Consider the following 27,896-nt stretch of genomic DNA (forward strand, 5'->3'; position numbering starts at 1 on the left):
GGGCAGCCGCGGCCCGGGCTCCCTCCTCCTCCGCTCCGCCGCCTCCTCCCCTGCCCGCTCGGGGAACGCACCCGGCGGAGGCGCCCCTGCGCCCGGCGTCCCGGCAGGGCCCGCGAGAGCGGCGGGAGCCGGGACTCCCGGGCCGAGGCCGGGCGGACCTCAGTTCGCAGGAACCCGCATCCATGCACGCCCAGCGCCTCGCCCCTCGCCCCGTGCCGAGCGTGCGCGAACTCCGCCCCCTCAGCGGGCATCGCCGGAGCCGCGATCCCATCGCACAGATGTGTAAACTGAAGCCTGGGGTGCACGCGCCAAGCTCACGGTCTAGGCGGCGCCGATGGGACCAAAAGCTCACACCTCCCGGGCGCGCTCGGGCTCCCCCTGCCTCGGCTTCCCTCTCCTGGCATAGGGACCGTGAAGCCCTGTGTGCATGCCTGGCTCGCGCACCTTGACCGGCGGATATTTCTCCCCATGCGCCCCCGACCCGGGTTTCTGGCTCTGTACGGCTAAAATGGAAGCGACCCGTAGCTAGGCGCGGTGGCTCATGCCTGTAATCCCAGCACTTTGGGAGGCCGAGGCGGGTGGATCACGAGGTCAGGAGTTCGAGACCAGCCTGACCAACATGATGAAACCCCGTCTCTATTAAAAATACAGAAATTAGCCGGGCGTGGTAGCGCGTGCCTGTAATCCCAGCTACTCGGGAGGCTGAGGCAGGGGAATCGCTTGAACCCGAGAGGCGGAGGTTGCGGTGAGCCGAGGTCGCGCCATTGCACTCCAGTCTGGGTGGCAGAGCTAGACTCCATCTCAAAAAAATAAACAAATAAATAAAAATAAAATGGAGGGGACCTATTACAAGATGTCAGCCTGGCGGACGCTTTGGAAGGCGGTTTGGGCCCCGGTGGGGGCTGGCATGGGCTGGGACGGTTGCCCTGACCCCACACGTCCCCACCGGGAGCAGTGCAGGAGGACTCGAGCTCTGATGGGCGTGTTTTCTTTCCTCCCGGGCGTCTGGGCGTCTCCTTGGCTCCTGGCCCTGTTGATTTTCCCGTGTCTCTCACACCTTCCCCAGCCCCCACACCGCCTGGCCGCTACGCCCCCATCCCTGAGCCACCGCAGGGCAGAGCTGGATTGAGTGCTTTGCCCCACAGATGTACCCTCGTCCTTAGGGTGCCCCACACCCCTTGCCACCAGAAGGGCAGGGCTGTTTTTGCCCCTTTACAGCCTCTTTCTCCTCCTGTTCTCTCCCCCCTCCCATTTATCCCCTGCTCTTTCTTCCTCCTTCTTCTCCCATCTTTCCCCTTCCTTTCCCCCCTCCTTTTCCAAGTCTTCCTTTTCCTCCTCTTTCCCTTCTTCTTCCTCCTGCCCATTTTCTCCTTCTTCTTCCTCCCCCAATTCCCTTCCTTCACCTCTGCACCTGCCTGTGACACAGCAGGCACCAGGTCCACTTCTTTGTCTCTGACCCACCTCCCCCACACGCTGTGAATACACTCCTGGGGCATCCCCTCTCTCCAGAGGCATGACTTCATCTGGATCCAGGTGAGTGAGTGCTCCTCCACCCCAACGCTAGGTGCCCTCCATACGGCCAAGTGAGGAGCAGGCACTCAGCAGGCTTTTGGCAAACACTTCCGCAGGGGCATCCCCCCCGACCCCAGCAAGACACCAGCTCCCCTCACCCCCCACTGACTGTCCACAAACCCTGTTTGCACAGGCGCCAGGTACACTGAGGGACGCAGTGGTGGGCATGTCAGTGCCTGACCTCACGGAGCACACAGTGTGTGTTGGGGGGGACCACAAAAGACTCAGCACAAACAGGGTGGCATGGCATGGCATGTGGGCAAGAGTGCTGGAGAAGGATGTGGGAGCCGCAGGCTAGTGACCCAGGGCAGGCCTTCCCACATTCTGGGCCTCGGAGTCCCCAGCTGCTCTGGTCTAATGTAACAGATGACAGGGTCCATCCAGCTCAGATGCCCCTGGCTCTAGTAGGCTGCATCTAGTCTGGCACAGAAAGATGCTGTGAAGCTCTTGGAAAGTATGTCCTCTCTCTGTGCTTCAGTTTCTCCCCCTGTGCAGAACATAGGCTTGGAGGTGTTGGGTGGTGTGAATGCAGGGACATAGCAGACCAGGCTGGCTCAGCCACTCCTGACACACCCTTGGTCACATCAGCGGTCCTGAGATTAGAGTGGCCTGCATCTCTCTTCTAGGGCAGGGATCTGAGTCCTGGCTCTACCACCTATCCTCTCTGGGCCCAACACTCATGGCTGGCCAGGGAGGGGCCTGTGGGTCCCACCTGCTCTGAGGTTCTTTGGATTTGGGGAGTCAAGAATCTACATTGTAGACCCAGGGAAGCCTTGAGAACAACAGGGCCCTGGTGGGGAGGGACTAGGTGGGGCTGACGTAGGGGCTGTGGACTCAGGGTCAGTTCAGACCAGGGATACCACAAAGGAGATAAGACTTGTTGAGAGTCCAGAACTGGCTACATTGTAGACGGGGTGACCGTCCTTGCGCTGGCACATCCTGCAGCTGTGTGACGCATGGCCTCTTCCTGTGTGCTGGGCTCTGTGCTCCACATTTCAGTAAAGGATCTCCAAAAGGTGAAGATACTTCTTGTGACTGATTAATATTTTCCAAAGGGTATATCTCATCCCAATTGCTCTTCTTACAATGTGACACTGATGCTCCTCCAATTGAGCGGCACGTGTGTGCGGCTCGTGTGTGGGGGCACTGTGTGCCCCCATCTTGAATCTCAGCAGATCTTGTGACTGCCTCAGCCAACAGAGTATGGCAGAAGTGTTCATCTGTGACTTCCAAAGTTAGGTCATAAAAAGCAACATGGATTCCACCCAGCTTGCTTCTCTCTCTCTTTCTCTCTCTCTGTCTCTCTGGCCACTCACCCACCATGATAGGAGGAAGCCCAGGCCTCATGGGGAGACCGCATGAAGGTGATCTAGCCAACAACTCCAGCTCTGGTCCCCACTAACCACCAGACATGTGAGAGAGTGAGCCTGCAGATGATTCAGCCCCCAGACTTGGAGCCGCCCCAGTGGACAAGTGGAGCAGAAATGAGCTGTCTCACCAACCCTGCCGAAACTGCAAAATAAATATTGTTGTTTTCGGCCACTAAGTTTTGGGGTCATTTGTTACATAACACTGGGTAGCTGGAATGTGTGACCAAGGTCACACAGCTTGGATGTGGCAGGGCTGGGATTGACTTGAACCCAGGGCTGCCCGATTCCAGAGCCTGTTGTGGTGCCCTATTGGGCTGGGAAGTGCCCAGCGCAGACACACAGTGTGTGCTGCAGAAAGCGCTACTCAAAAGAGACTGAAGCATTACATTGTAAGAATTATATAACATAGGAAGTGAAGATGCTGATTACCCAAGTAGAAAAACGGTTTCATTTCTCCCATTCAAGCTGCTAAATTGACCAACGTGATGAAAACTGAATGGAGACTCACTCCTGGAAAGCTTCCAAGAGGAGGTGTGTTTTTTTCTTTTAAACTAAAGTTGTTTTGTTTTGTTTTGTTTTTTCATTATACAGATTAAAAAACAAGCAACTGGCTATGGGAAAATTAGAGGAATCGGTCGGGAAACCTCGTTAAATAGGGGAGTCAGGAAGGCCTCTCAGAGAAGGCAGCCTTTTTTGTTTTTGTTTCTTGTTTTTTGTTTGAGATGGAGCCTAGCTTTGTTGCCAGGCTGGAGTGCAGTGGCGCAATCTCGACTCACTCCAACCTCTGCCTCCTGGGTTCAAGCGATTCTCCTGCCTCAGCCTCCCAAGTCATTGGGATTACAGGCATGCGCCACCATGCCCAGATAATTTTTGTATTTTTAGTAGAGACGGGGTTTCACCATGCTGGCCAGGATGGTCTCGATATCCTGACCTTGTGATCTGCCCACCTTGGCCTCCCAAAGAGCTGGGATTACAGGCGTGAGCCACTGCACCCAGCCAAGAAGGCAGTCTTTAAACTGAGCTATTCTTTTTTTTTATTTATTGAGACAGAGCTGTCGCCCAGGCTGGAGTGCAGTGGCGCGATCTTGGCTCACTGCAAGCTCCACCTCCCGGGTCCACGCCATTCTCCTGCCTCAGCGTCCAGAGTAGCTGGGACTACAGGCGCCCGCCACCACACCCGGCTAATTTTTTTGTATTTTTAGTAGAGACAGGGTTTCACTGTGTTAGCCAGGACGGTCTCGATCTCCTGACCTTGTGATCTACCCGCCTCGGCCTCCCAAAATGTTGGGATTACAGGTGTGAGCCACTGCGCCTGGCCTAAACTGAGTTATTCAAGGAGCCACTGAATAGTTAGGGCCTGGCCTTTTTTTTTTTTTGAGACAGAGTGTTGCTCAGGCTGGAGTGCTGTGGTGTGATCTTGGCTCACGGCAACCTCCACCTCCCAGGTTCAAGCAATTCTCTTGTCTCAGCCCCCTGAGTGTTGGGATTACAGGCGCCCACCACCACACCTGGCTAATTTTTTTTTTTTTTTTTTTTTGTATTTTTAGTAGAGATGGAGTTTGACTATTTTGACCAGGCTGGTCTCAAACTCCTGACCTCAAGATCTGCCTGCCTTGGCCTCCCAAAGTGCTGGGATTACAGGTGTGAGGCACCATGCCCAGCTGCTGCTTTTTCTTTTTTCTTTCTTTTTTTTTTTGAGACAGAGTCTCACTCTGTTGCCCAGGCTGGAGTGCAGTTGCACGATCTCAGCTCACTGCAACCTCCACCTCCCAAGCTCAAATGATTCTCCTGCCTCAGCCTCCTGAGTAGCTGGGATTACAGGTGCGTGCCACCACGCCTAGCTAATTTTTTTTTTTTTTTTTGAGATGGAGTGTCACTCTGCCGCCCAGGCTAGAGTGCAGTGATGCCATCTCAGTTCACTGCAACCTCCGCCTCCTGGGTTCAAGCAATTCTCCTGCCTCAGCCTCCCAAGTAGCTGGGACTACAGGTGCCCGCCATCATGCCTGGCTAACTTTTGTATTTTTAGTAGAGACAGGATTTCACCGTGTTGGGCAGGCTGGTCTCAAACTCCTGACCTCAAGTGATCCACCCACCTCGACCTCCCAAAGTGCTGGGATTACAGTTATGAGCCACTGTGCCTGGCCCACTTCTGTTTTCTCAATGAAGAATGCAGTTGCCAGCCATTCAAGAGTAAGAGAAAGAAGAGATCTCAGAGAGTGAAAGTCAAACCTTCTGGGACATGTCAGGGAGTGTCTGGTCATCTTATACTCACCTGAAGTTCAAAGGGGAGCCAGTCAGCCCAGTGAACACCGGGTGTATTCCCTTTTAGTCATTTTCTCTTTGCTAATTTCAAGTTTCTTTTGCATAGCTGAAATCTTACTGCCTATGCAATTTTGTATCCTGCTTTTTTCGCTTAACAGGGTAGCAGAAGCATATCCCCACACATTTATAACACATTTATAAGCTCTTTGCAAACATCACTTTTCATACTTAGAAATAATCCACTGGGCTGCGCGCGGTGGCTCACGCCTGTAATCCCAGCATTTTGGGAGGCCGAGGTGGGCGGATCACAAGGTCAGGAGGTCGAGACCATGCTGGCTAACACGGTGAAACCCCGTTTCTACTAAAAATACAAAAAAATTAGCCAGGCGTGGTGGCGGGTGCCTATAGTCCCAGATGCTAGGGAGGCTGAGGCAGAAGAATGGCAGGGACCCGGGAGGCGGAGCTTGCAGTGAGCCGAGATCGCGCCACTGCACTCCAGCCTGGGAGACAGAGCAAGACTCTGTCTCAAAAAAAAAAAAAAAGAAAGAAAGAATCCACTGGGCCATGCGCAGTGGCCCATGCCTATAATCCCAGCACTTTGGTAGGCCAAGGCGGGCAGATCGCCCAAGATTGGGAGTTCAAGACCAGCCTGACCAACATGGAGAAACCCTGCCTCTACTAAAAATACAAAATTAGCCGGGCGTGGTGGTGCGTATGCCTGTAATCCCAGCTACTCGGGAGGCTGAGGCAGGAGAATTGCTTGAACCCGGGAGGCGGAGGTTGTGATGAGCCAAGATCATGCCATCGCACTCTAGCCTGGGCAACAAGAGCAAAACTCTGTCAAAACAACAACAACAACACAGAAATAATCCACTGAATGGATGATGTTCCATGAATCACTTCACCTTTCCCCCTTTTATTAGACACTTAAATTTTTTCCTGGATGACTATTGCAGTTCTGAAAGAGGCAGCATGAGGTCTGGTCAAGAAGAATGGAGAAGGCAAATTGCTGGTCACAGTGGCAGTGCCTATAGTCCCAGCTACTCGAGAGGCTGAGGCAAGACAATGGCTTGAACCCTGGAGTTCTGGGCTAGAGTGTGCTATGCTGATTTGGTGTCTGCACTAAGTTTAGCAACAGCATGGTGACCTCCCCTGGAGCAGGGACCACTAGGTTGCCCAAGGAGGAGTGAACTGGCCCAGGTCAGAAATAGCAGATTAAAAACTCCCATGCTGGACCAGGTGCAGTGGCTCATGTCTGTAATCCCAGCACTTTGGGAGCCCAAGGCAGGTGGATCACTTGAGGTCAGGAGTTTGAGACCAGCCTGGCCAACGTGGCGAAACCCTGTCTCTACTAAAAAAAATGCAAATTAGCTGGGCATAGTGTCACAGGCCTGTAGTCCCAGCTATTTGGGAGGCTGAGGCAGAAGAATCACTTGAACCCAGGAGGCAGTGGTTGCTGTGAGCCAAGATCAAGCCACTGCACTCCAGCCTGGGTGACAGAAGAAGACTCCATCCAAAAAAAAAAAAAAAATTAAAATAGGCTGAGTGCAGTGTAATGTCAACACTGGAGGCTGAGGTGGGAGGCTCACTTGAGACCAGGAGTTCAAGACCAGCCTTGGCAATATAGTGAGACCCCGTCTCTACAAAAACAAAATAAATAAATAAAAGAAATTAGCAGGGCATGATGGCGCATGCCTGTAGTCCTAGGTACTCAGGAGGCTGAGGCAGGAGGATTGAGCCCAGGAGACTGGCTGCACTGAGCTATGATCATGTTACTGTTTATTCCAGGCTGAGTAATAGAGCAAGACCCTGTCTCAAATATAGAGTAAGATAAATAAATAAATAAATAAATAAATAAAGATATAAAGATATAAAAAGAAGGTAAACTTCAAGGCAGAGTCCAGACATCTGCTAGGCCCTCTGGTATCTGGAATTCCATCATAAAAGATTTTTGTTCTTGTTTTTTTTTGTTTTTTTGAGACAGTCTTGCTCTGTTGCCCAGGCTTGTGTGCAGTGGCACAATCTCAGCTCACTGCAACCTTTGCCTCCTGGGTTCAAGCGAGTATCCTGCCTCAGCCTCCCAAGTAGCTGGGACTACAGGTGTGTACCACTACAACCGGCTACATTTTTTTGTATTTTTAGTAGAGACGGGGTTTCGCCATGTTGGCCAGGTTGGTCTTGAACTCCTGACCTCAAGCAATACACCTGCCTCGGCCTCCCAACGTACTAGGATTATAGGCATGAGCCACTGCGCCTAGCCTTTTTTTTTTTTTTCTTTTTGAGTCAGAGTCTTGCTCTGTCGCTCAGGCTGGAGTGCAGTGGTGCAGTCTCGGCTCACTGCAACCTCCACCTCCTGGGTTCAGGCGATTCTCCTGCCTCAGCCTCCCAAGGAGCTGGGACTACAGGCATGCACCACCACACTCAGCTAATTTTTTTTTTTTTTGTATTTTTAGTAGAAATGGGGTTTCGCCTTGTTGGCCAGGCTGGTCTTGAACTCCTGACCTCAGGTGATCTGCCCACGTCAGCCTCCCAAAGTGCTGGGATTACAGGCATGAGCCACTGTACCCAGCCTCCATCACGGAAGCTTTCTAGCAGCCGGTTATGTGGCAGTTGATGTCCCTGCCAGATCACACGCTGAGTTTTCCTGACCGTGAGGACAAAGAATGGGACAGCAAAGCAAACCCCATTGGCTTCTCAAAGTGCTCAGTGGTTCAGGTGTTGAGCTTGGAGGAGGGGTGGCAAGAAGTGCTAGGCATGTGATCCCCAAGCCATTTACAGCTTAAACACACATTGCAACAGCCATGTTTGAGGTGGCAACAGGGCCCTTCGCTTACTTGTTTTCCCCATAATACACGTCCTTTTGGCACCCCACACTTCCCGGAGGGAACACTGCCCCACGACACCCGGCCACGAGCAGGGCATCTGGGGACCCATGTCCTCTCCACCAAGACCAGCAGAATAGGGTCTCTTTCAGCTGTGAAAAGATGGCACAAGCCACCTGTGAAACGGTGGGCTCACCCACCTAACAGGCTGGTGACCTGGGCACATTCCCCAGGGGATTCCCATCCCAGGGGCAGGCTACTGAAGCCCCTTCCAGCTTTGAAGTTCTGTGAGTCAACAACAGAGCAGTCATCGAGATCTTACTGTGAGCTGGGGACAGAGAAGCAGCCCCCTCTTCAATGGAGCGTCTACTGCATGCCAAGCATAGCTTCCTGTGTGTGACCTCGCCTAATGTCACCACAGTCCAGTGAGAAACGTCCTCATCTCATCTGAGAGGAAACCAGCAGGGGCCGAGCCTGCCGGCCCTGGAGCACAGGGTGACTGACGGAGAACCCCACAACCTCACCCTTTCCTGTAGTGTTTGTAGATCACAGATTTTATTTTCTTTTATTTTTGAGACAGGGTCTCACTCTGTTGCCCAGGCTGGAGTGCAGTGATGTGATTTCGGCTCATTGCAGCCTTGACTTTCCCAGGCTCAGGTGATCTTCCCATCTCAGCCTCCCGAGTAGCCGGGACTACAGGCATGTGCCACCACACCTGGCTAATTTTTAAAATTTTTTTGTAGAGATGGAGTTGCACCATGTTGTCCAGGCTGTTCTCAAACCCCTGGGCTCAAGCGATCCTCCCACCTGAGACTCCCCAAATCCTAGGATTACAGGTGTGAGCCACCGTGCCCAGCCATATTGCAGATTTTAACCTCAAGGGAATAGTCTTCAGTGGTGGGCATCAAGCACCAGGACCTGGCATCTGGCAGCTGTGGTGAGAGGCTTCAGGAGAGCCAATGTGCCTGCTATCCCCACCTCTTTGGGCTGTTAGGGGCAGAGCTGGGCGCCGGGGGACGATAAGGTCTTGTTTGTGTGTGCTTGTGGGATTTGAGTTTCTGATGTATCATAATCACTGCTGGGCCTTCCCAGCTGGAACCAGAGTGGGCACAGGGCCAGGGCTTGCCGCCCTCTGGGCAGATATAAGAGCTAGGGAGGAGAGCCTGGAGTCTGGGTCAGAGGGGCCGGCCACCTACCCAGGGACCAGGGATTGGAGCTAGCTGCCGCAGACAGACCACCAGGTGGGCAGGGTCAGTGCCCGTGTGGCCCCCTCTCTGGGGATCGGGGAGATACGCTAAAGGCAGGGTAAGTACATCCTTCCACAGCTCCCTTATTTCCCTTCTCCCTCTGAGCTCCTCACCCTGCAACTGACCAAGGGACTGCCTGTCCCAGAGGCACCCAGGTGGAGGCTGAGGGGCCACTTGTCAGGGATTCGAGCCCTAGACTCTCAAAGAGTCAGTGTGGGGGGATTGTAATAAGTATTGCCACTCACCCAGCACCCACAAACAACATAAGGTACTGTTATCTCACCTAACTGAGGTCAGGAGGTTGGATGCCTGGCTTAACACCCTAGCTCTCTAGGCTTTATCTTCATTTACTCTTACAACAGCCCTGATGTAGATGTAGATATTAATATTTACAGGTGAGGTGACTGAAGCACAGGGATGTAAAGTAATTTCCCCAAGGCCACACAGCAAAGAAAGTGGCAAAACCAGGATTTGAACTCTCTGACTCCAGAGCTTGTCCTCTTAACCGCCGTCCTACACTCATGTGACTGTGATGAGTTCCTTCCCTTTTCTGAATGGCAGTTTCCTTATCTCTGGTCCGAGGGTCATAAGGTTTGATGACCAGAAAGATATTACCTTGAGCTTCCCTAAAAGTACTTGGACATGGGTCAACTTTAAGCCCCTGGGTAACCTTGTTGGAAACACTTATCAAGAACTACGCTTATGGCCTTTGATCCAGCATTCAACTTTTGAAATTTATCATAAAGGACACAGTCAGATTTATGAACAACGTTCATTGCAGTTTTGCTAATAATCAGAGAAAATTAGAAGTAAACAAAATGTCCAACAGCAGGGGGAATAAGTTATGAATGTCCTGTGATGAAATAATACGCAGCCACTCGAGGAATCATGCATTCCAAGAGCGTAGGGTATCTTGGAGAATTCTCGATTGTTGTTAGTAGAAAAAGTATTTTATAAAACTGTGTGGTCGGCCGGGCGCGGTGACTCATGCCTGTACTCCCCGCACTTTGGGAGGCCGAGGAGGGCAGATCACCTGAGGTCAGGAGTTCAAGACCAGCCTGACCAACATGGAGAAGCCTCGTCTCTACTAAAAATACAAAAATTAGCTGGGTGTTTTGGCATGCACCTCTGATCCCAGCTACTTGGGAGGCTGAGACAGGAGAATCACTTGAACCTGGGAGGCAGAGGTTGCAGTGAGCCAAGATCACACCACTGCACTCCAGCCTAGGCAACAGAGCAAGATTCTGTCTCAAAAACAAAAACAACAAAAACACTGTGTGGTCAATATGGTATGAACACATAATGTGAGCTCTTTGCAAATATACCTTTGGGGGTTGAGAGTTTATTTGTGAGAGATGGAATTGTGAATATTTTTATATTCTTATTCTTTTCCGGTTTCTCAAATTTTCTACAATATCTAAATATCACTTTTTAATTAGAAAAAAAAAAGCTTGGGCCGGGCCCAGTGGCTCACGCCTGTAATCCCAGCACTTTGGGAGGCTGAGGCGGGCAGATCACCTGCGGTCAGGAGTTCGAGACCAGCCTGACCAACATAGAGAAACTCCATCTCTACCAAAAATACAAAATTAGCTGGGTGGTGGCTGAGGCAAAAGAATCACTGGAACCCGGGAGGCAGAGGTTGCGGTGAGCCCAGATCACGCCACTGCACCCCAGCCTGGGCAATAAGAGTGAAACTCCATCTTAAAAAACAAAACAAAACAAAACACCTTTTAAAATCTATTCTTTTTTTTTTTACTGAACATTAACAAAAGTTTATTTATGTTTCAATTTAGAAATTCATCTGTTCCATAGTGAAACCCCGTCTCTACTAAAAATACAAAAAATTAGCCAGGTGTGGTGGCGGGCGCCTGTAGTCCCAGCTACTTGGGAAGCTGAGGCAGGAGAATGGCATGAACTCGGGAGGCAGAGCTTGCAGTGAGCCAAGATCATGCCACTGCAGTCCAGCCTGGGCGACAGAGTGAGACTCCGACTCAAAAAAAAAAAAAAAAAAAGAAATTCATCTGTTCCCCCCACCCCCATCTGAAACTAAATATGGAAAAAGAAACAAAGACTTAATAAAGAAACTTTCTGTTAAATGACAAGCAAAGCAAAGATGAAGGCCTAAAATACATCTATGTTTAGGATGCAAAGTGAAAATAGCTTTTTTTTTTTTTTTTTTTTGAGACAAGGCCTCACTCTTGCCCAGGCTGGAGTGCAGTGGCGTGATCTCGGCTCACTGCAGCTTCCTCCTCTCAGGCTCAGGTGATCCTCCCACCTCAGTCTTCCGATTAGCTGGGATTAAGGCGCACGACACCATGCCCAGCTAATTTTTATATTTTTTGTAGAGACAGGGTTTCACCATGTTGCCTAGGCTGGTCTCAAATTCCTGGACTCAAGTGATACGGCTCCCTCAGCCTCCCAAAGTGCTGGGCTTACCGGCATGAGCCACTGCACTGGGCCAGATTGTTCTTTCAGTCTAGGCATGCCCCCTTCTAGCTTCTGTTCTAACACACTCATCGGCTTGGAGAGGGAAGTGAATGGCAGACTGTCAGTCCCGCGAAGTCTTCTGAGATTATCTGGTTCAACATGTTACATGTTGTGTGTGGTGAAACTGAGGCTCAGGAGTGCAAATGGGCTTATCCAAGGTCATACGGGGAACTAGAGGCCCCAGACCTCCAGCCTGGGCCTTAGGCTTCTGGCCAATGGCCCACAGTCCCAAGGCCAGGCTGCCAGAAGGACAAGGAGGTAGAAAGGAATTGCAACCAGAATTTATGGTGTATGGTTAATACATGTTACATGCTAACTGCAATGAGGTCTTGAATGCCGAGTTGCTCACAGACTCACCCAGCAGCAGCTCGGCCTGGAGTGACAGGTGAGAGGGAGCAAAGGGCAGCTGGGGTGGGCATGGAGCTGGCTGGGTGTGCCCCAGGCCTCTCCTTCTCATCTCTAGGCCTCACCTATCAGCGCTTCCTTCCTGGGCAGGGCTGAGGATTCGCTCACTGCCCACGGCCGGCTGAGCAGGGACAGGAGAATGAGAGGCCTCCGCTGGCGTTACACTCGGCTGGTAAGGGTTCCAACTCTGTCTGTGGTGCAGGTTGGGAGGTGGAAGGAGGTGAGGTCTCTGGCAGGGTGGGGCCTGGGCTAGGGTTGGATGCGGGCAGTGACTTGTTCCCCTCTCAAGTCCCTCCCTGGCAGGCCTGCGGTTTGGAGCAAGGACTGACTCAGGAACATGGGGTCTTAACACCCCTGCTCCAAGGTTCTCAAGGGGGACAGACCGATGTCTCTGTCCTTTCCTCCCTGGAGTGGGTGCTGGATGGAGCTCTGTTCAGAGCCACACACAGCTAGACCTGCCTCAGGCCTGAGCCTGGAGAACAGAGCGGGGCAGGAGAGGGGGTCCTGTCCATCTCTCAGCCCTTGAGAGGTCTCTTCTTCCTGGGAAAAGCCTGCAAGGTCATTGTGTGGAGGCACACACACACACATACATATAACATATACACACTCACACGCATACACATGCAAACACACACACACACTCAAACACACTCAAATGCACTCACACACACATACACACTCAAATGCACTCACACACTCAAACACACATACAGACACACACACATTCAAACACACACACTCACACACACACTCTGGTACAGAGTAGAAGCTCGAATGAATGAATGAGTGAATAATGATGCCCCTTATGGATGTATATATTTACACCATCACAACTCACACAAACACATTGATATATAAACACAAATTTACACTCAATACCTCCACACATTGATGTGCCTACACAACTCTATTCCAAGCCAACACACAATTCGCACAGACAAACACACTTTACATGAACCTACATGTATGATCCCACATATAACTGCATGCATCATTTCACCGGCTTCACGGGGAAACCTTTGGGCTTCATTTTCTTCCTTTGGAAAATGCTGATAAGAAGAAATACACAGAAGGCCGGGCGCGGTGGCTCATGCCTGTCATCCCAGCACTTTGGGAGGCCGAGCCAGGTGGATCATCTGAGGTCAGGAGTTCGAGACCAGCCTGGCCAACAGGAGGAACCCATGTCTCTACTCAAAATACAAAAATTAGCCAGGCATGGTGGTGAGCACCTGTCATCCCAGCTACTTGGGAGGCCGAGACAAGAGAATTGCTTGAACCTGGGAGCCAGAGGTCGCAGTGAGCTGACATTGCACCACTGAACTCCAGCCTGGGTGACAGAGCAAGACCCTGTCTCAAAAAAAAAAAAAAAAAGAAAGAAAAAAAAGAAAAAAAAAAGAAAAAGAAAAAAGAAGAAGAAACACACAGAGATCACAGACGTGCACACTGAACACAGGCCTGGGCAAGGATGGGTTTTTTGTTGTTATTATTTAATGTACAAACACACACAATTGAAGCTCCCAGGGCTGTGCCACCACCTGCCTTCCCCTCTGCTCCCAAGCTTAGAACTTGATCCCTGCCACCCACTCAGGATCCATGGCAAACAGACCGACAAGTCGCACGGCCCACGGCCCCATCTGAGCCTTGTGGGGTGCTGGCAGGGGTGGGGGGACTGTGCTCCAGCCCTCAGCCGGCAGGGGCCAGAGAGGAAGCAGGCTGGCGGCAGGGGCAGCGTCCTGTCTGTCGTGGAAACCCCCAACTACCCTGGGCTGGGCTGGGGGTTACAGGCACATGGGCAGGGAGTGATGAGGTGGCCCGAGGAGGCTCTTGGGCTCAGTAGATGGTAGAAGCTGGGACCTCCTGTCCCTGGACACACCAGGCCACTTTGTGTTTTTGCAGCCCAGCCAGGTGGAGGACACCCTGTCTGGGGAGGAGGGTAACGAAGAGGAAGAGGAGGAGGAGGCAGCTCCAGACCCAGCTGCTGCTCCTGAGGATCCCACGGTGCCCCAGCTGACAGAAGCCAGCCAGGTTTTGAGTGCCTCGGAGATTCGGCAGGTCTGGGCATTGCCCATGGCACAAGAATTTCAGCCCTAAACCTAAGAGTCTCACCCTCCTGCCCTACACCAGCCACGCCCAGGGGCACCTAGAGTCACTCTTGCTCTGTTCTCATCATGCGTTACCTCCGGCAAATTGCTTCTTCTCTCAGGGCTTTGCTTTCCCTTCTTGTAAAATCATCCAGTGTTGCTAGCACCTCCCTCTACACTGGGCCAGGAGGTTAAGGAGGTAAAGAAAGAGGCTAGGACGGGCGCGGTGGCTCACGCCTGTAATCCCAGCACTTTGGGAGGCGAAGGCAGGGGGATCGCTTGAGGCCAGGAGTTGGAGACGAGCCTGGCCAACATGGCAAAACCCTGTCTCTACTAAAAATACAAAAATTAGCCGGGCGTGGTGGTGTGCACCTGCAGTCTCAGCTACTCGGGAGGCTGAGGCACAAGATTTGCTTGAACCCAGCAGGCGGAGGTTGCAGTGAGCTGAGATTGTGTCACTCTGCTCCAGCCTGGGTGACAGAGTGAGACTCTGTCTCAAAAGAAAAAAAGGAAAGAAACTAATTCCTACCTAGAACCAGCCCTTGGGAACTGAGGCCAAAGCTGGAGAGGGGTGGGCGGATGAGACGGAGGATCAGGAGGAGGGTTCAGCATCTTTCCTATTCTCTAGCCTCTGGGGGCAAGGGTGACCAAGCAGAAAGAGTCCTGAGAGTCCTGACCTGGGTTCAAATCCTGTCTCTACCATTCACTACCCATGCGAGCTTTGGGCTAGTTGTTCCACCCTCCCTGGGCCTCAGTTTCCTCATCTATAAGATGGGAATAACAACCCCTATCTCCAAGGGCTATTGCTGATGGCATGAAAGTCCCTAGAAACAGCAAACTGCTCTATCGCCTGTAAAGCACTGTGCTGGATGCATGCTAGCTGTCCAAGCCCACCCCCAGGATATGGCAGGAGGGCGCGAGGAGAACTCCTCCATTCACCTCCAACCCTGTCCCCAGCTCAGCTTTCACTTCCCACCAAGAGTCACCGGCCATCCCTGGAGTCTGGTCTTCTGCACGTCAAGGGACGGTTTCAGCCTGCAGAGCCTGTACCGGCGGATGGAGGGCTGCAGCGGGCCAGTGCTGCTGGTGCTCAGGGACCAGGACGGGCAGGTGAGCTGGGCAGGGGCACCACCCGAGGCTCTGGGGGCACCCCACCAGGTACTCGTGGGCCCTGTCCCAGGGCAGCTCAGGGACAAGCAGGCAGAGTGACGGACTAAGTCACCTATAATGGACACTGATGATGGCAATGAGACCTGCCCACTCAGAGCCATTCCCCCATTTATGCATTCAACACATCTACATGGGGCGCCTTCTGTGTGCCAGGTGAGCGGTGGGATAGAGCAGAATCAACCCAGAAGAGGTGCCAGCTCTCTTGGAGCTAATGGTCTAATAGGGGAAGGGTCAGACATTAAGCAAATAATCATTTGACTGTAAAACTGCATCTTCATCCTCAGAAGCAGAAGAAACTATGGGGGTGCTGGGCACGGTGGCTCACACCTGTAATCCTAGCACTTTGGGAGGCTGAGGCAGGAGGCTTGAGTCCAGGAGTTCAAGACCAGCCTGGACAACATAGCCAGACCCTGTCTCTAAAAAAACCCAAAAACAAAAACAAAAACCAACAACCACCACAAAAAAATTAGCCAGGTGTGGTGGTGTATGCCTATAGTCCCAGCAACTGGGGCCAGGGGTGTTGCAGGGTAGTTGAGGCAGGAGGATCACTTGAGCCTGCAAGGCTGAGGCTGCAGTGAGCCATGATCACACCACTGCACTCCAGCCTGGGTGACAGAGTGAAACCCTGTCTGAAAAAAAAAAAAATAGAGATGTACACTGGCATTAAACTGATGTCAGAAGGAAACATACCAAAATATTAAGAGTGGTTATCTTGGGGAAGAAGGAGGGGGATTAAGAGATGGCTTTACTTTTTTTCTTTTGCTTGTCTATTACTTCTACTTTTTTCTGTGATTACTTGTGTAGAATATATATACATACATATATATATATATATATATATATATACACATACATATACTTTTTTTTTTTGAGACAGAGTCTCGCTCTGTCACCCAGATTGGAGTGTAGTGGTGCAATCTCGGCTCACTGCAACCTCCACCTCCCAGGTTCAAGCGATTCTCCTAACTCAGCCTCCCAAGTAGCTGGAATTACAAGCACTCGCCACCACGCCCGGCTAATTTTTGTATGTTTAGTAGAGACAGGATTTCACTATGTTGGCCAGGTTGGTCTTGAACTCCTGACCTCAGGTGATCAGCCTGCCCCAGCCCCCTCAAAGTGCTGGGATTACAGGCGTGAGCCATCACGCTCGGCCCAGAATAAGTATATTTAAGAAAAAGGAGGGCCCTGACGGCCCAGAGGAGGAAGGCAGCAGGGGCTCTTCCTTGGGGAGCATTAAGGGAAAGGATGCATAAGGATTCCTGCTCTTGGGTGTGGAGCCCCCATGCCCCAGCTCTGCCCCAGCTTCCCAGGTGCCCTCTAGGATGAGCCTGTATTACTAAACCTGAAGAATGAGGGTTGCCAGAGGACCCCTAGCTCCCTTCCAGCTGCAGACTACAACTTCCACTTTCCAGATATTTGGAGCCTTCTCCTCCTCGGCTATCCGACTCAGCAAAGGCTTCTATGGTACTGGCGAGACATTCCTCTTCTCCTTCTCCCCACAGCTGAAGGTGATGTTCCCAACCTTCCATGGGGGGAGTGGGGTGTGTGGCGAGACAAAGCTCCCGGGGTCCCAGTGGCCCCCAGCTCCATCCTCCACGATGGGCTGCCTGGTGTGCCACCATCTTCCCACAGGGGAATGAGCAGGGCAGTGGTGGGCAGAGCATCCCCCTTGACCTGCCTGTCCTGCATTTAAAACGTATTTGGTGGGTCTCTGGCAACCGCTGACTGGCTGAGAGGAGGGAGGACCATGCCTGCCAGGCACAGGCTGGGAAGACAAGATGGTCCAAAGTAGACCTGAGGGTGTGGTGGCAGGACGACAAAGGAGGACACAGCCAATGGCTTCTCAGGAAGTATGGGGGCCAGGCACCGTGGCTCATGCCTGTAATCCTACTTTGGGAGGCCAACGAAGGTGGATTGCTTGAGTCCAGGATTTCAAGACCTACCTAGGCAACATAGTGAGACCCCCATCTCTACAAAAAATACGAAAATTAGCCAGACATGGTAGAGTACACCTGTAGTCCCAGCTACTTGAGAGGCTGATACGGGAGGATCGTTTAAGCCCGGGAGGTTGAGGCTGTGGTGAGCCGTGATCGCACCACTGCATTCCAGCCTGGGCAACAGAGGAAGACCCTGTCTCAAAAAAAAAAAAAAAAAAAAGAAATATGGGGTGAGGTCATTGCTGGAGGAAGGTGAAGGATCGGGTATGGAGGTCATCACAGGTGTGGGAAGGGAGGGAAGCCTGCTGGAGAACACCAGAGCAGCAGAAGCGCCGCTGGGCCGTGTGAGTGGCGGCTTGGGTTGTGAGATTAGGGCACCGCCACTTCAGTGCATCGGCTGCTCGGCGCAGGCCTGCAGAGGGGACAGCAGAGAGTGGACAGCCAGGGTTGGGGGTTTTGCCAAACTGGCTTAACAGAGGCAGAGAGGGAAAGGAAGTTGAAGGGAGTGAAAATACAACATGGACCACGGAACCTAAACTGGACCAGGAGGGGAGGGGAGAGAAGCGGGGGGCACTGGGGGACACCAAGGCAGAGGTGGGCTTGGCATGAGAGGTCTCCTTGACATCAAAGGCTTGGAGCAGTGACAGCAGTTGGACAATGTGTTGGAAGACAGGATACAGTGGACAGAGAGAGGGACATTTGAAATAGGCTGTGGAGGAGACACCTGCCATCCCTGGTAAGGACAAATTCTCAGATGTGAACATGGAAGACAGCGGCGGAAACCCATTCTGGGGCAGGGCCTGGACGAGTCCACGTAGACAGTGAAGTTTACCAGAGAGCTGTGAAGGGTGGTGGGTGGTGAGTCAGAGTTCAGGTTTCTAATTAATGATGAGTGGGAGAGTGACAGGCACAAGGTGACTGGTATAGTCAGGTGGCTCGAGCTGCCCAGGAGCTGGGTGAGAATAATAGTCCCAAACACCTTCCATCCAAAGGTTTCCTGCCTCTGGGTTATTTATTCACTAAAGCTATTGAGCAGTACCTGCTTGGCACAGAGCATACTACTTTTACTACTAGTAAAAATGGCCAGGCCAAGCCCTGTGGTTCATGCCTATAATCCCAGCACTTAGGGAGGCAGAGGCAGGAGGATCGCTTGAGCCCAGGAGTTCAAGACCAGCCTGGGCAACAGAGCAAGATGCCATTTTCCACAAAAAGGAAAAAACAAAAGCAAAACACGGCCAGGTGCAGTGGCTGGCTCACACCTGTAATCCCAGCATTTTGCGGGACTGAGGTGGGAGGATTGCTTGAGCTCAGGAGTTCAAGACCAGTCTGGGCAACAGAGTGAGATGCTGTCTCTTAAAAATTTTTTTTTTTTAAATTGTTCAGTGGATGAAGTCGTTCCAGGTATTCTGCTATTAGAGATCTCTCCAATGCACAGACTAAGATTCCTTCAGACACATCCAGTCACACAGTCATCTGGTCTCATGACAGGGAGTTCACAAGGAGCTATGGACTGCTTTGCTAAAGGCAAAATATGCCATAGCTATCGCATTGCTGCCATCAGCTGGAGGGGCTCCATCGAGCTTCCCAGGATCCAGGAAAGGGTGAGGGAGGCATGGTGAGCCAGTGCTGGTACTACTCATCACCACTTGCCTTCCTGAACTTAAGTCTTAGAATTCTAAAGGTCTAGAATTTTCCTTCCATTGCACTGACATTGGACTATTCCTACATTGACTATTCCTAGTAGAATCTTTTGCTGGTTCGTCCTCATCTCCCCAGCCTTTCAACATCAGAGCTCAGGTGTTGGTTCTCATCTCTTCTCTAGCGACCCTCATTTCTTCTGTGTTCTCGTCCATTCCCACAGCTCTCCATGCTGCCTGTATGCTGAGGGCCTCTTCCCTGGACTCCAAACTCACGTATATCCAACAACTGTCCATCATCTCTCCTTGCATCTCAAACATGGCGTTTCTTTTTTTTTTTTTTCTGAGACAGAGTCTCACTCTGTCACCCGGGCTGGAGTGCAGTAGCGCCATCTCGGCTCACCACAACCTCCACCTCCTGGGCTCAATTGATCCTCCTGCCTCAGCCTCCCAAGTAGCTGGGACTCCAGGCGCATGCCACCATGCCTGGCTGATTTTTGTATTTTTTGTAGAGATGTGGTTTTACTATGTTGCCCAGGCTGGTTTTGAACTCCTGAGCTCAAGTGATCTGCCAGCCTCCACCTCCCAAAGTGCTGGTATTACAGACATGAGTGCTGCATCTGGCCCCAAACATGGCATTTCCAGCTTACCATGTCCCAGACGGAGCTCCTGGCTTTCCCGCACAAAGCCTCCTCCTCCTGCTATCTTCCCCCATCAAAGTGAATGGCATCTCCATCTCCCGCTGCTGAGACAGAAAATCTTGAAGTCTTCCTTAACTCTTGTCTTTCACAACCCCACATCTGAGCTGTCAGCAAATCCTGACAGCTCTGCCTTCTCTCTGTCTATATTCGGGATCCACCACTGCCATGTCCTTTACTGCCATCTTGGTTCAAGCAACCATCATTGTGTGTCCCTGCTATCACCTCCTAAAAGGTCTCTCACTGCCTCCACTTCAGTCAGCACAGTAGCTGGAGTGATCCTTTTAAAAGGGAAGCCAGGGCAGGGCGCAGTGGCTCATGCCTATAATCCCAGCACTTTGGGAGGTCGAGGCAGGTAGATCACTTGAGGTCAGGAGTTTGAGACCCATCTGGCCAACATGGTGAAACCCCGTCTCTACTAAAAATACAAAAATTAGCCAGACATGGTGGTATGCGCCAGTAATCCCAGCTACTCAGGAGGCTGAGGCATGAGAATCTCTTGAACCCGGGAGGTGGAGGTTGCAGTGAGTTGAGATCATGCTGCTGCACTCTAGCCAGGGTGACAGAGTGAGACTCTGTCTTAAACAAACAAACAAACAAAAATGGTGGGGGGGAAGCTAGAACTCACAGCATGTCACTCCTTGGCTTCCTCTTTCACTTGGAGAAGAGCTAAAGTGTGTCCAATGATCTACAAGTCCCTACAACTTCTGGCCTCTCTCTCTGAATGGCGTTTCTTGCTACTTTTCCTTTCTCTCGCTCTGCTCCAACCACACAGGCCTCTGAGCTGGTCCTTAAACATGCAAGCCTGCTCCTGCCTCAGGGCCTTTGCACGTGCTATTCTGCCTAGAATGTCCCTCCACTGGATCTCTGCATGGTTCAATTCCCACCTCCTTCTATGTTCTGATGTCACCATCTCAGTGAAGCCTTCCCTGACTACCTGATTTAAAATGGCAACACCCAGCCAAGTGTGGTGGCTCACGTCTGTAATCCCAGCACTCGTGGGACTCCCAAGGCAGGAGGATCACTTGAGGCCAGGAGTTCAGGATCGGCCCTCACAACATAGTGACGTCTCATCTCTATAAAAAGCAAAAAAATAGCTGGGTGTGGTGGCACACACCTGTAGTCCCAGCTACCCCTGAGGCTGGGGCAGGAGATTGCTTGAGCCCAGGAATTTGAGGCTGCAGTGAGCTGTCATTGGTCATGCCACTGCATTCCAACCTGGATGACAGAGCAAGACCCTGTCTCTAAAAATAAATAAATAAATAAATAAATAAAATGACAACACCCAGCCCTAGGAAGCCCTTAGTGTCCTTCTCCCCCTAGCGTTTGCCATTATTTAACACAGAAATTCTTTTTTTTTTTTTTTTTTTTTTGAGACGGAGTTTTGCTCTTGTTGCCCAGGCTGGAGTGCAGTGGGGCAATCTCAGCTCACTGCAACCTCTGCCTCCCAGGTTCAAGCGATTCTCCTGCCTCAGCCTCCCGAGTAGCTGGGATTACAGGCATGCCACCACGCCCAGCTAATTTTTGTATTTTTAGTAGAGACAGGGTTTCACCACATTGGCGAGGCTGGTCTTGAACTCCTGACCTCAGGTGATCCACCTGCCTTGGCCTCCCAGAGTGTTGGGATTACAGGCGTGAGCCACCGTGCCCGGCCAGAGAACTTCTTTTACTTTGTTATCTGCCTTCTCCCACTAGAAAGTCAGTCCGTTGAGGCAGAGGTTTTTGTCTATTGTATTCAGCAGTCTACCCAGGGCCTGAAAATAGTGCCTGGTGCATAAGTGCTTTAAAAAAAAAATTGTTGAATGAAATGAGTAACTTTTTCAGGGGAGCCTGTCTTTCCAGTCTATTGTTATGGAATCTCATCTTCTAAAAAATTGGTTAATTCTTGGCTATCTCTGGCCTTCTGGCACTTGTATTCCTCATGAATTCGGTAGTTCGTTGATTGCTATTCCAAATGGCACCATGAACTTAGTCTCAATTCCTTCCACAGCAACGTTTATCTTACTCCTTCATGTCAAAGGTCATGTCCTTCGAGAAAGTAGAGGAGGACTTGAATGATTCTGTCCCCTTGTGGTCACTTGTTAATATGATCTATCTCATCTCTCCTGAGCATAGGACGAATCTTTTATTAGTCTGTTTTCCGGCTAAAAACCCTTTGGTTGCTCACAGCATTTTGGGCCACTGATTAAGACAATAACATCCTATCGTTTTGCAGCCCTTTAAAACTATTTTGACTCTTGAAAAATTTTTGCATTCAACAAATATATATGTTCCAGGAATACAGCCAGGAAGAAGACAGGCCACACGGAACTTAACGTCTTTAATATAAATAAATAAAGAGGAATGAAACAGGGTCTGGGAGGAAGGGCTACTTCAGATAGGGTGGTCCAGGAAATTTCTGAGATGATATTTGGGCTGAAGGATGAGAGGTGGGCCCTCTGAGGATCTAGGGGAAGAGCATTCTGGGCAGAGGGATTCTGGGTCAGGAATGGGCTTTGGGTGTTCCAGGGATGGAAAGACTGGTGTAGCTAATATGTAGTCAATAAGGGGGAGAAGGGGCCAGAGAGAAAATCAGGGGTTAGAGCTGGCTGCACTTTTTAAGTTTTGACAGTTTTTTTGTTGTTTTTTAGAGTTGGGGTCTTGCGCTGTTATCCACGCTAGAGTGCAGTGGTGCGATCATAGCTCACTGCAGCCTCCACTCCTGGGCTCAAGTGATCCTTCCACCTTAGCCTCCCCAGTAGCTGGGACTATAGGTGCACACCACTGTGACCAGCTAGGTTTAAAAATTTGTCTTAGGGCCGGGTGCAGTGGCTCGAGCCTGTAATCCCAGCTCTTTGGGAGGCCAAGGCAGGCGGATCACGAGGTCAGTAGATTGAGACCAGCCTGGGCAACATGGTGAAACCTGTTTCTACTAAAATACAAAAAGTTAGCCAGGCGTGGTGGTGCGTGCCTGTAGTCCCAGCCACTCAGGAGGCTGAGGCAGGGGAATCGTTTGAACTCAGGAGGCGGAGGTTGCAGTGAGCCAAGATTGCGCCACTGCACTCCAGCCTGGCAAAAGAGCGAGACTCTGTCTCAAAAGACAGAGAAAAAAAATTTTTTTTAGAGATAGGGGAGGGTCTTACTATGTTGCCTTGGTTGGTCTAGAACTCCTGACCTCGAGGAAACTCCTGGCCTCAAGTGATCCTCCCGCCTCAGCCTACTGAGTAGCTGGGATTACAGGTGCACACCATCACACCCAGCTAGTTAAAAAATTGCTGGGATTACAGGCATGAGCCACTGCGCCAGTCCCAGGCTGCACTTCTGGCCATTGTTAAGGAGTTGAATTTTATCCCCATTGCAATGGGAAGCCATTGGAGGACTTAGGCAGAGGAGAGATAACATCTGATTTGGACGTAGAACAGATCACGCAGATTGCAGTGTGGGTATGGCTGTAGGTACAGACAGTGGATGCAGAGGGACCAGCTGGGAGGCTGTGATCCAGGCAGAGGACGGGACAGAAATGGCTGCAGGCCCGCTGTGTCTAGAGCTGCGAGGCTTATTGATGAGCTGGATGTGAGGCAGCACTGAAGCGCAGGCGGGCTGGTGTTGTCCGGGTGAGGGTTAGTTAGAATGGCAGTATCAGTTCCCACTCCTGGCCTGGACTGCTCCCCTCCTCCCTCCAGCTTTGAAGCAGGAAGCCTCAGGGGTCGTTGTCCTATTCTAGAACAAAGAGGCTTCTAGGCTGTAGGAATTCAAATTAGAGGGCATGCGGTGGTGACTCCAAGGAGACTGAGAAGATAAACCCCAAGATCCCTGAGCCCGGAGTCCCAGCTGCGGCTGGGTTGGGGCCTGGATGCTGTTCCCGCCACAACACTGCCACCCAGTGGTTCGGGGTCAAACTGCAAGGGCGGGACTCGCTCGCTTAGTAACCTGAGCCTTTCCCTATGTATCACCCAGGTCTTTAAGTGGACTGGAAGCAACTCTTTCTTTGTGAAGGGAGACTTGGATTCACTGATGATGGGCAGTGGCAGGTGAGTGTCTCAGTCTTCCCGAGTCTTGGGGTGGTCTGTGTTCTGGTCCCTTTCCCTCTGCCGAACTGCTGGGCTAGGCTGCCCTTGATGCAATGGCGAGGCTAGTGGGAAACTCTCAGGCCGTTCCCTTCATTGCTCAGCCTCCCAGCCAACCCCCTCAGCCTCATGCTAAGCCAGTATTAAGGAGAAAGGATGCATGAGTGCCCCCACTGAAGTGTTACAGCTGGTGACAGTTTAGTCGAATGTATGCAACTTTGAGAATAGAATTCCACATGGTTGGATGAGGCTAGCGTCAAGAGATGAGTGTGCCTCGTTTTTCCACCAGCCCAGGACTTGCAGGGGACATAACTCATTGCAGGAGCCTCCCTCGGTGAGGACGGGGTAGAGAGAGGTAGGAAAAAAAAGTTGATGTCATCCTGGTGTGACCTTCACATTCAGGGGGAATGCATCTTATCCTGAGGGCGGGGATGAGAGCATTGCTTGATTAGTACCAGGCAAATTCTTTGCTCTCCCAACTGCCTGAAAAGCCTCCACTGAGGGGCAGCTTGGCACAGAACACATCAGCCATTGCTGATCTGCAGGAATTCACTTCCTGGCTTCAGCCGAGGTTTTCTGTCAAATAAGGGGATTAGAATGGACGCTCTGAAGCATTTGGGCTCTCAGAGTTTGCACCCTGAGATGTACTAGCTTTGGTTAAAGAATTGCCATTTTGTTTTTTTTGAGACAGAGTCTCGCTCTGTCGCCCAGGCTGGAGTGCAGTGGTGTGATCTCAGTTCACCACACCCTCCGCCTCCTGGGTTCAAGTGATTCTCCTGCCTCAGCGTCTCGAGTAGCTGGGACAACAGTTGCCCACCACCACGTCCGGCTAATTTTTGTATTAAGAATTGCTATCTTGGACCGAGCGTGGTGGCTTATGCCTGTAATCCCAGCACTTTGGGAGGCCGAGGTGGGTGGATCACGAGGTCAGGAGATCGAGACCGTCCTGGCTAACATGGTGAAACCCCATCTCTATTAAAAATACAAAAAATTAGCCAGGCGTGGTGGTGGGCACCCGTAGTCCCAGCTACTCAGGAGGCTGAGGCAGGAGAATGGCGTGAACCCGGGAGGTGGAGCTTGCAGTGAGCCAAGATCGCGCTATTGCACTCCAGCCTGGGCGACAGAGCAAGACTCCTATCAAAAAAAAAAAAAAAAAAAAAAAAAAAATTGCCATCTTGACCAGGCGCAGTGGCTCACGCCTGTAATCCCAGCACTTTGGGAGGCCAAGGCAGGCAGATCGCTTGAGGTCAGGAGTTCGAGACCAGCCTGGCCAACATAGCAAAACCCCATCTCTACTAAACATACAAAAATTAGCCAGCCATAGTGGTGGGCAGCCTGTAATACCAGCTACTAGGGAGGCTGAGGTAGGAAAATTGCTTGAACCCGGGAGGTGGAAGTTGTGGTAAGCCAGGGTCGTGCCACTGCACTCCAGCCTGGGTGACAAAGCAAGACTCCGTTTCAATAAATAAATAAATAAATAAATAAATAAATAAATAAAGCTCTTAACCCCATGGGGAACAATGTGCTGAGTCCCCAATAATTCAGTATAAATTGCTTTAAGGGGCGATAAGACAGGTGAAACTGGGCTGCCGTCCTGGCATGGCCAAGAGCTGATGCTGGTGGCAGAGCCTGGGGGTTTCAGCACACAGGAGTGAGCCACACCAAGACTGTCCTCTTCTCTCTAGTGGCCGGTTTGGGCTGTGGTTGGATGGAGACTTGTTTCGCGGGGGAAGCTCCCCTTGCCCGACCTTCAACAACGAGGTGCTGGCCCGGCAGGAGCAGTTCTGCATCCAGGAGCTGGAGGCTTGGCTTCTCAGCTGACAGCCCTGCGGCAACAGGTACTTAGCCCTGCTCATGATGCCACCCAGGCCTTCCTGACACACGGCAGCCTGTGCTGTTCGAAACACAGATGGTGAAGGGCCCTAGAGTTGGCCGAGGCTGCTGGCCAGCCTCCTTGTGGCCTGGGGACCCAAGATACAGGTGGGGGCATGGGGGCAGGCACTGCTCTTTTGCAGAGGTGACTGTGAAGGATTAAAAGATGCTTACACCTTACTCAAGCAGCACAGAGACCCTAAGCTAACAGGGTCTTAGAAAACTCAGAAAAATCTACATCTCTTCCCCGCTAGTGCCTGCCTCCTGGCAAAGGCTAGATTTTTCACTATGCTGTTCCTCGCCAGCTACTGAACGAGGAAAACCAACCTCATGAACATTACCATTTTAGAGGTTCTACAACTGATTCATGTTTATTGTAGAAAAACCAGAAGACGTTAAAAAAATTAAAATTGCCTAAAATTCAACCCCCCCAAGTCTTAACATATTCATGTATATCCTTCCAGACAATGTTCCATGAATGTGTGTGTGTGTGTGTGTGTATACTTACAAAAACAGGATTCTACTCTGTATGTGTGGAAATGATTTTAACTTACAGAATATTGTCAAACCTTAGAAACCTGGGCTTGAGCACTGGAACTAATAAAGACTGTAGCAGCGTCGTTCCTCCTCTGGCCTGCTGCAGAATGTTGAGGCCTTTTTGTCTGCCACCAGTGCCAGGTGCTTGTGAGTCTGTTATTTAATTTCACAATGAAGGTATGAAAGGAGTAAATGAGTAATATGCATTTTTGGACAAAGAGGTCGAAACCTTTGTGGAACACAACTTTCAAGATGGAGATATATATTCACGAAGCTTTATTGCAGCTGTTTCCCTTACCCAGTTGAAGTGGCCAGTCATTTTAACTTGCAGTTCTATTTACATTCCCAAGGTGGAACCACGTTCAGTAACTCTCTAGAGGCTAAGCTGTTAAAATTTCCATTTTTATACAAATAGCGAAGATGTTTCTTTCTTTCTTTCTTTCTCTCTCTCTCTCTCTTTCTTTCTTTCTTTTGTTTGAGACAGAGTTTCGCTCTTGACCCCGAGGCTGGAGTGCAGTGGCCTGATCTTGGCTCACTGCAACCTCTGCCTCCCAGATTCAAGCAATTCTCCTGCCTCAGCCTCCCGAGTAGCTGGGATTACAAGCACACACCACCACGCCCGGCTAATTTCACCCGGCTAATTTTTGTATTTTTAGTAGAGACTGGGTTTCGCCATGCTAGCCAGGCTGGTCTCAACTCTTTACCTCAAGTGATCCGCCCACCTTGGCCTCCCAAAGTGCTGGGATTACAGGCATGACCACCTCGCCTGGCCAAGAAAAATGTAACCTTGTAAATAGCACAGAGTTCTCATAATGAAAACAGTTGCAAAGAACATAAAGTACAGCTGCGTTACATGTAACAAAAGATGCAAACAAAATAGATTCAAGTTGTTTTGCAGACAGCACAATGATACAATATTAGGACTACAGAATCTCAGAGTAAACCACAATGATTTAAAGGTAAGATACACAGAAATAAAATGATTTTAACAGAAAAATATGACATTCCTGACCTTAGGTCTGGGCACATGATGTCTGACCCCTATAGAGGCACCTTGGCTAAAATGGGAATAACCTAGTGCCATGGCTGACCTCACTTGTGCGTTGCTGAGCCCATATGTGAACAAATCCCCTTGATACAGCACCATGGTAGGCATGAGAGGAGAAGTGTTTTAACTATTCTCTTATGAATTGTAACCAACCCTTATTATCTACTGATGGATGGACAGGGGGTGGGGTGATCATACAGGATGGCAGACATTCCAAGTACTCTTCACCCCAGTGTGGACGGAACAGAATCTGGCTACACGGTGGCCAGTGACAGACTGCTAGGAAATCTGCTGGCCTGTGGTCTGAGTTCCCCTACTTGCTCAGGCTGCCCCTCACTCCCAGTGTGCCAGGGAGGCTTAGTCCGGGGAGCATCAGAGCAGAAGACATTCGGGGCTCATGGCTCCCATCCCCACTGGCCTGTATCTTCAGCACCCTCTGGCCACCACCAGCTTTGGCTCTAACTGCAGACTTTGTTCTTGGTGAATTGCTATAGAACTGGGAATGAGGTGTGCCCTGGGCACAGGGGCACTGCCCCACCAAGGTGGTGCCCACTCCACTGCTGGGAAAATGAAGTTACCTAGCGGAGCCTGGAACCCACTGGGTGGTCACTAATTTCAGCACAGGCAGTGCAGTGTTTGTGCTTTTTTTTTTGGAGATGGAGTCTCACTCTGTCACCCAGGCTGGAGTGCAATGGCGTGATCTAG

General features: G+C 51.1%; 1 protein-coding gene across 1 annotated transcript; it reads left to right on the forward strand.

Moving 5' to 3' along the window:
- The first annotated feature begins 12,062 nt into the window (after positions 1–12,062).
- TLDC2 (TBC/LysM-associated domain containing 2) lies at positions 12,063–26,629 on the forward strand. Its single transcript, XM_057300819.2, has 6 exons — positions 12,063–12,145; positions 13,986–14,217; positions 15,204–15,356; positions 16,829–16,924; positions 23,625–23,698; positions 25,420–26,629. The coding sequence occupies exons 1-6, from the start codon at positions 12,063–12,065 to the stop codon at positions 25,553–25,555; spliced, it is 774 nt and encodes a 257-aa protein (XP_057156802.1). The 3' UTR covers positions 25,556–26,629.
- Positions 26,630–27,896: the final 1,267 nt, after the last annotated feature.

This window comes from Pan paniscus, chromosome 21 (genome assembly GCF_029289425.2).
Source record: "Pan paniscus chromosome 21, NHGRI_mPanPan1-v2.0_pri, whole genome shotgun sequence".
NCBI lineage: Eukaryota > Metazoa > Chordata > Mammalia > Primates > Hominidae > Pan > Pan paniscus.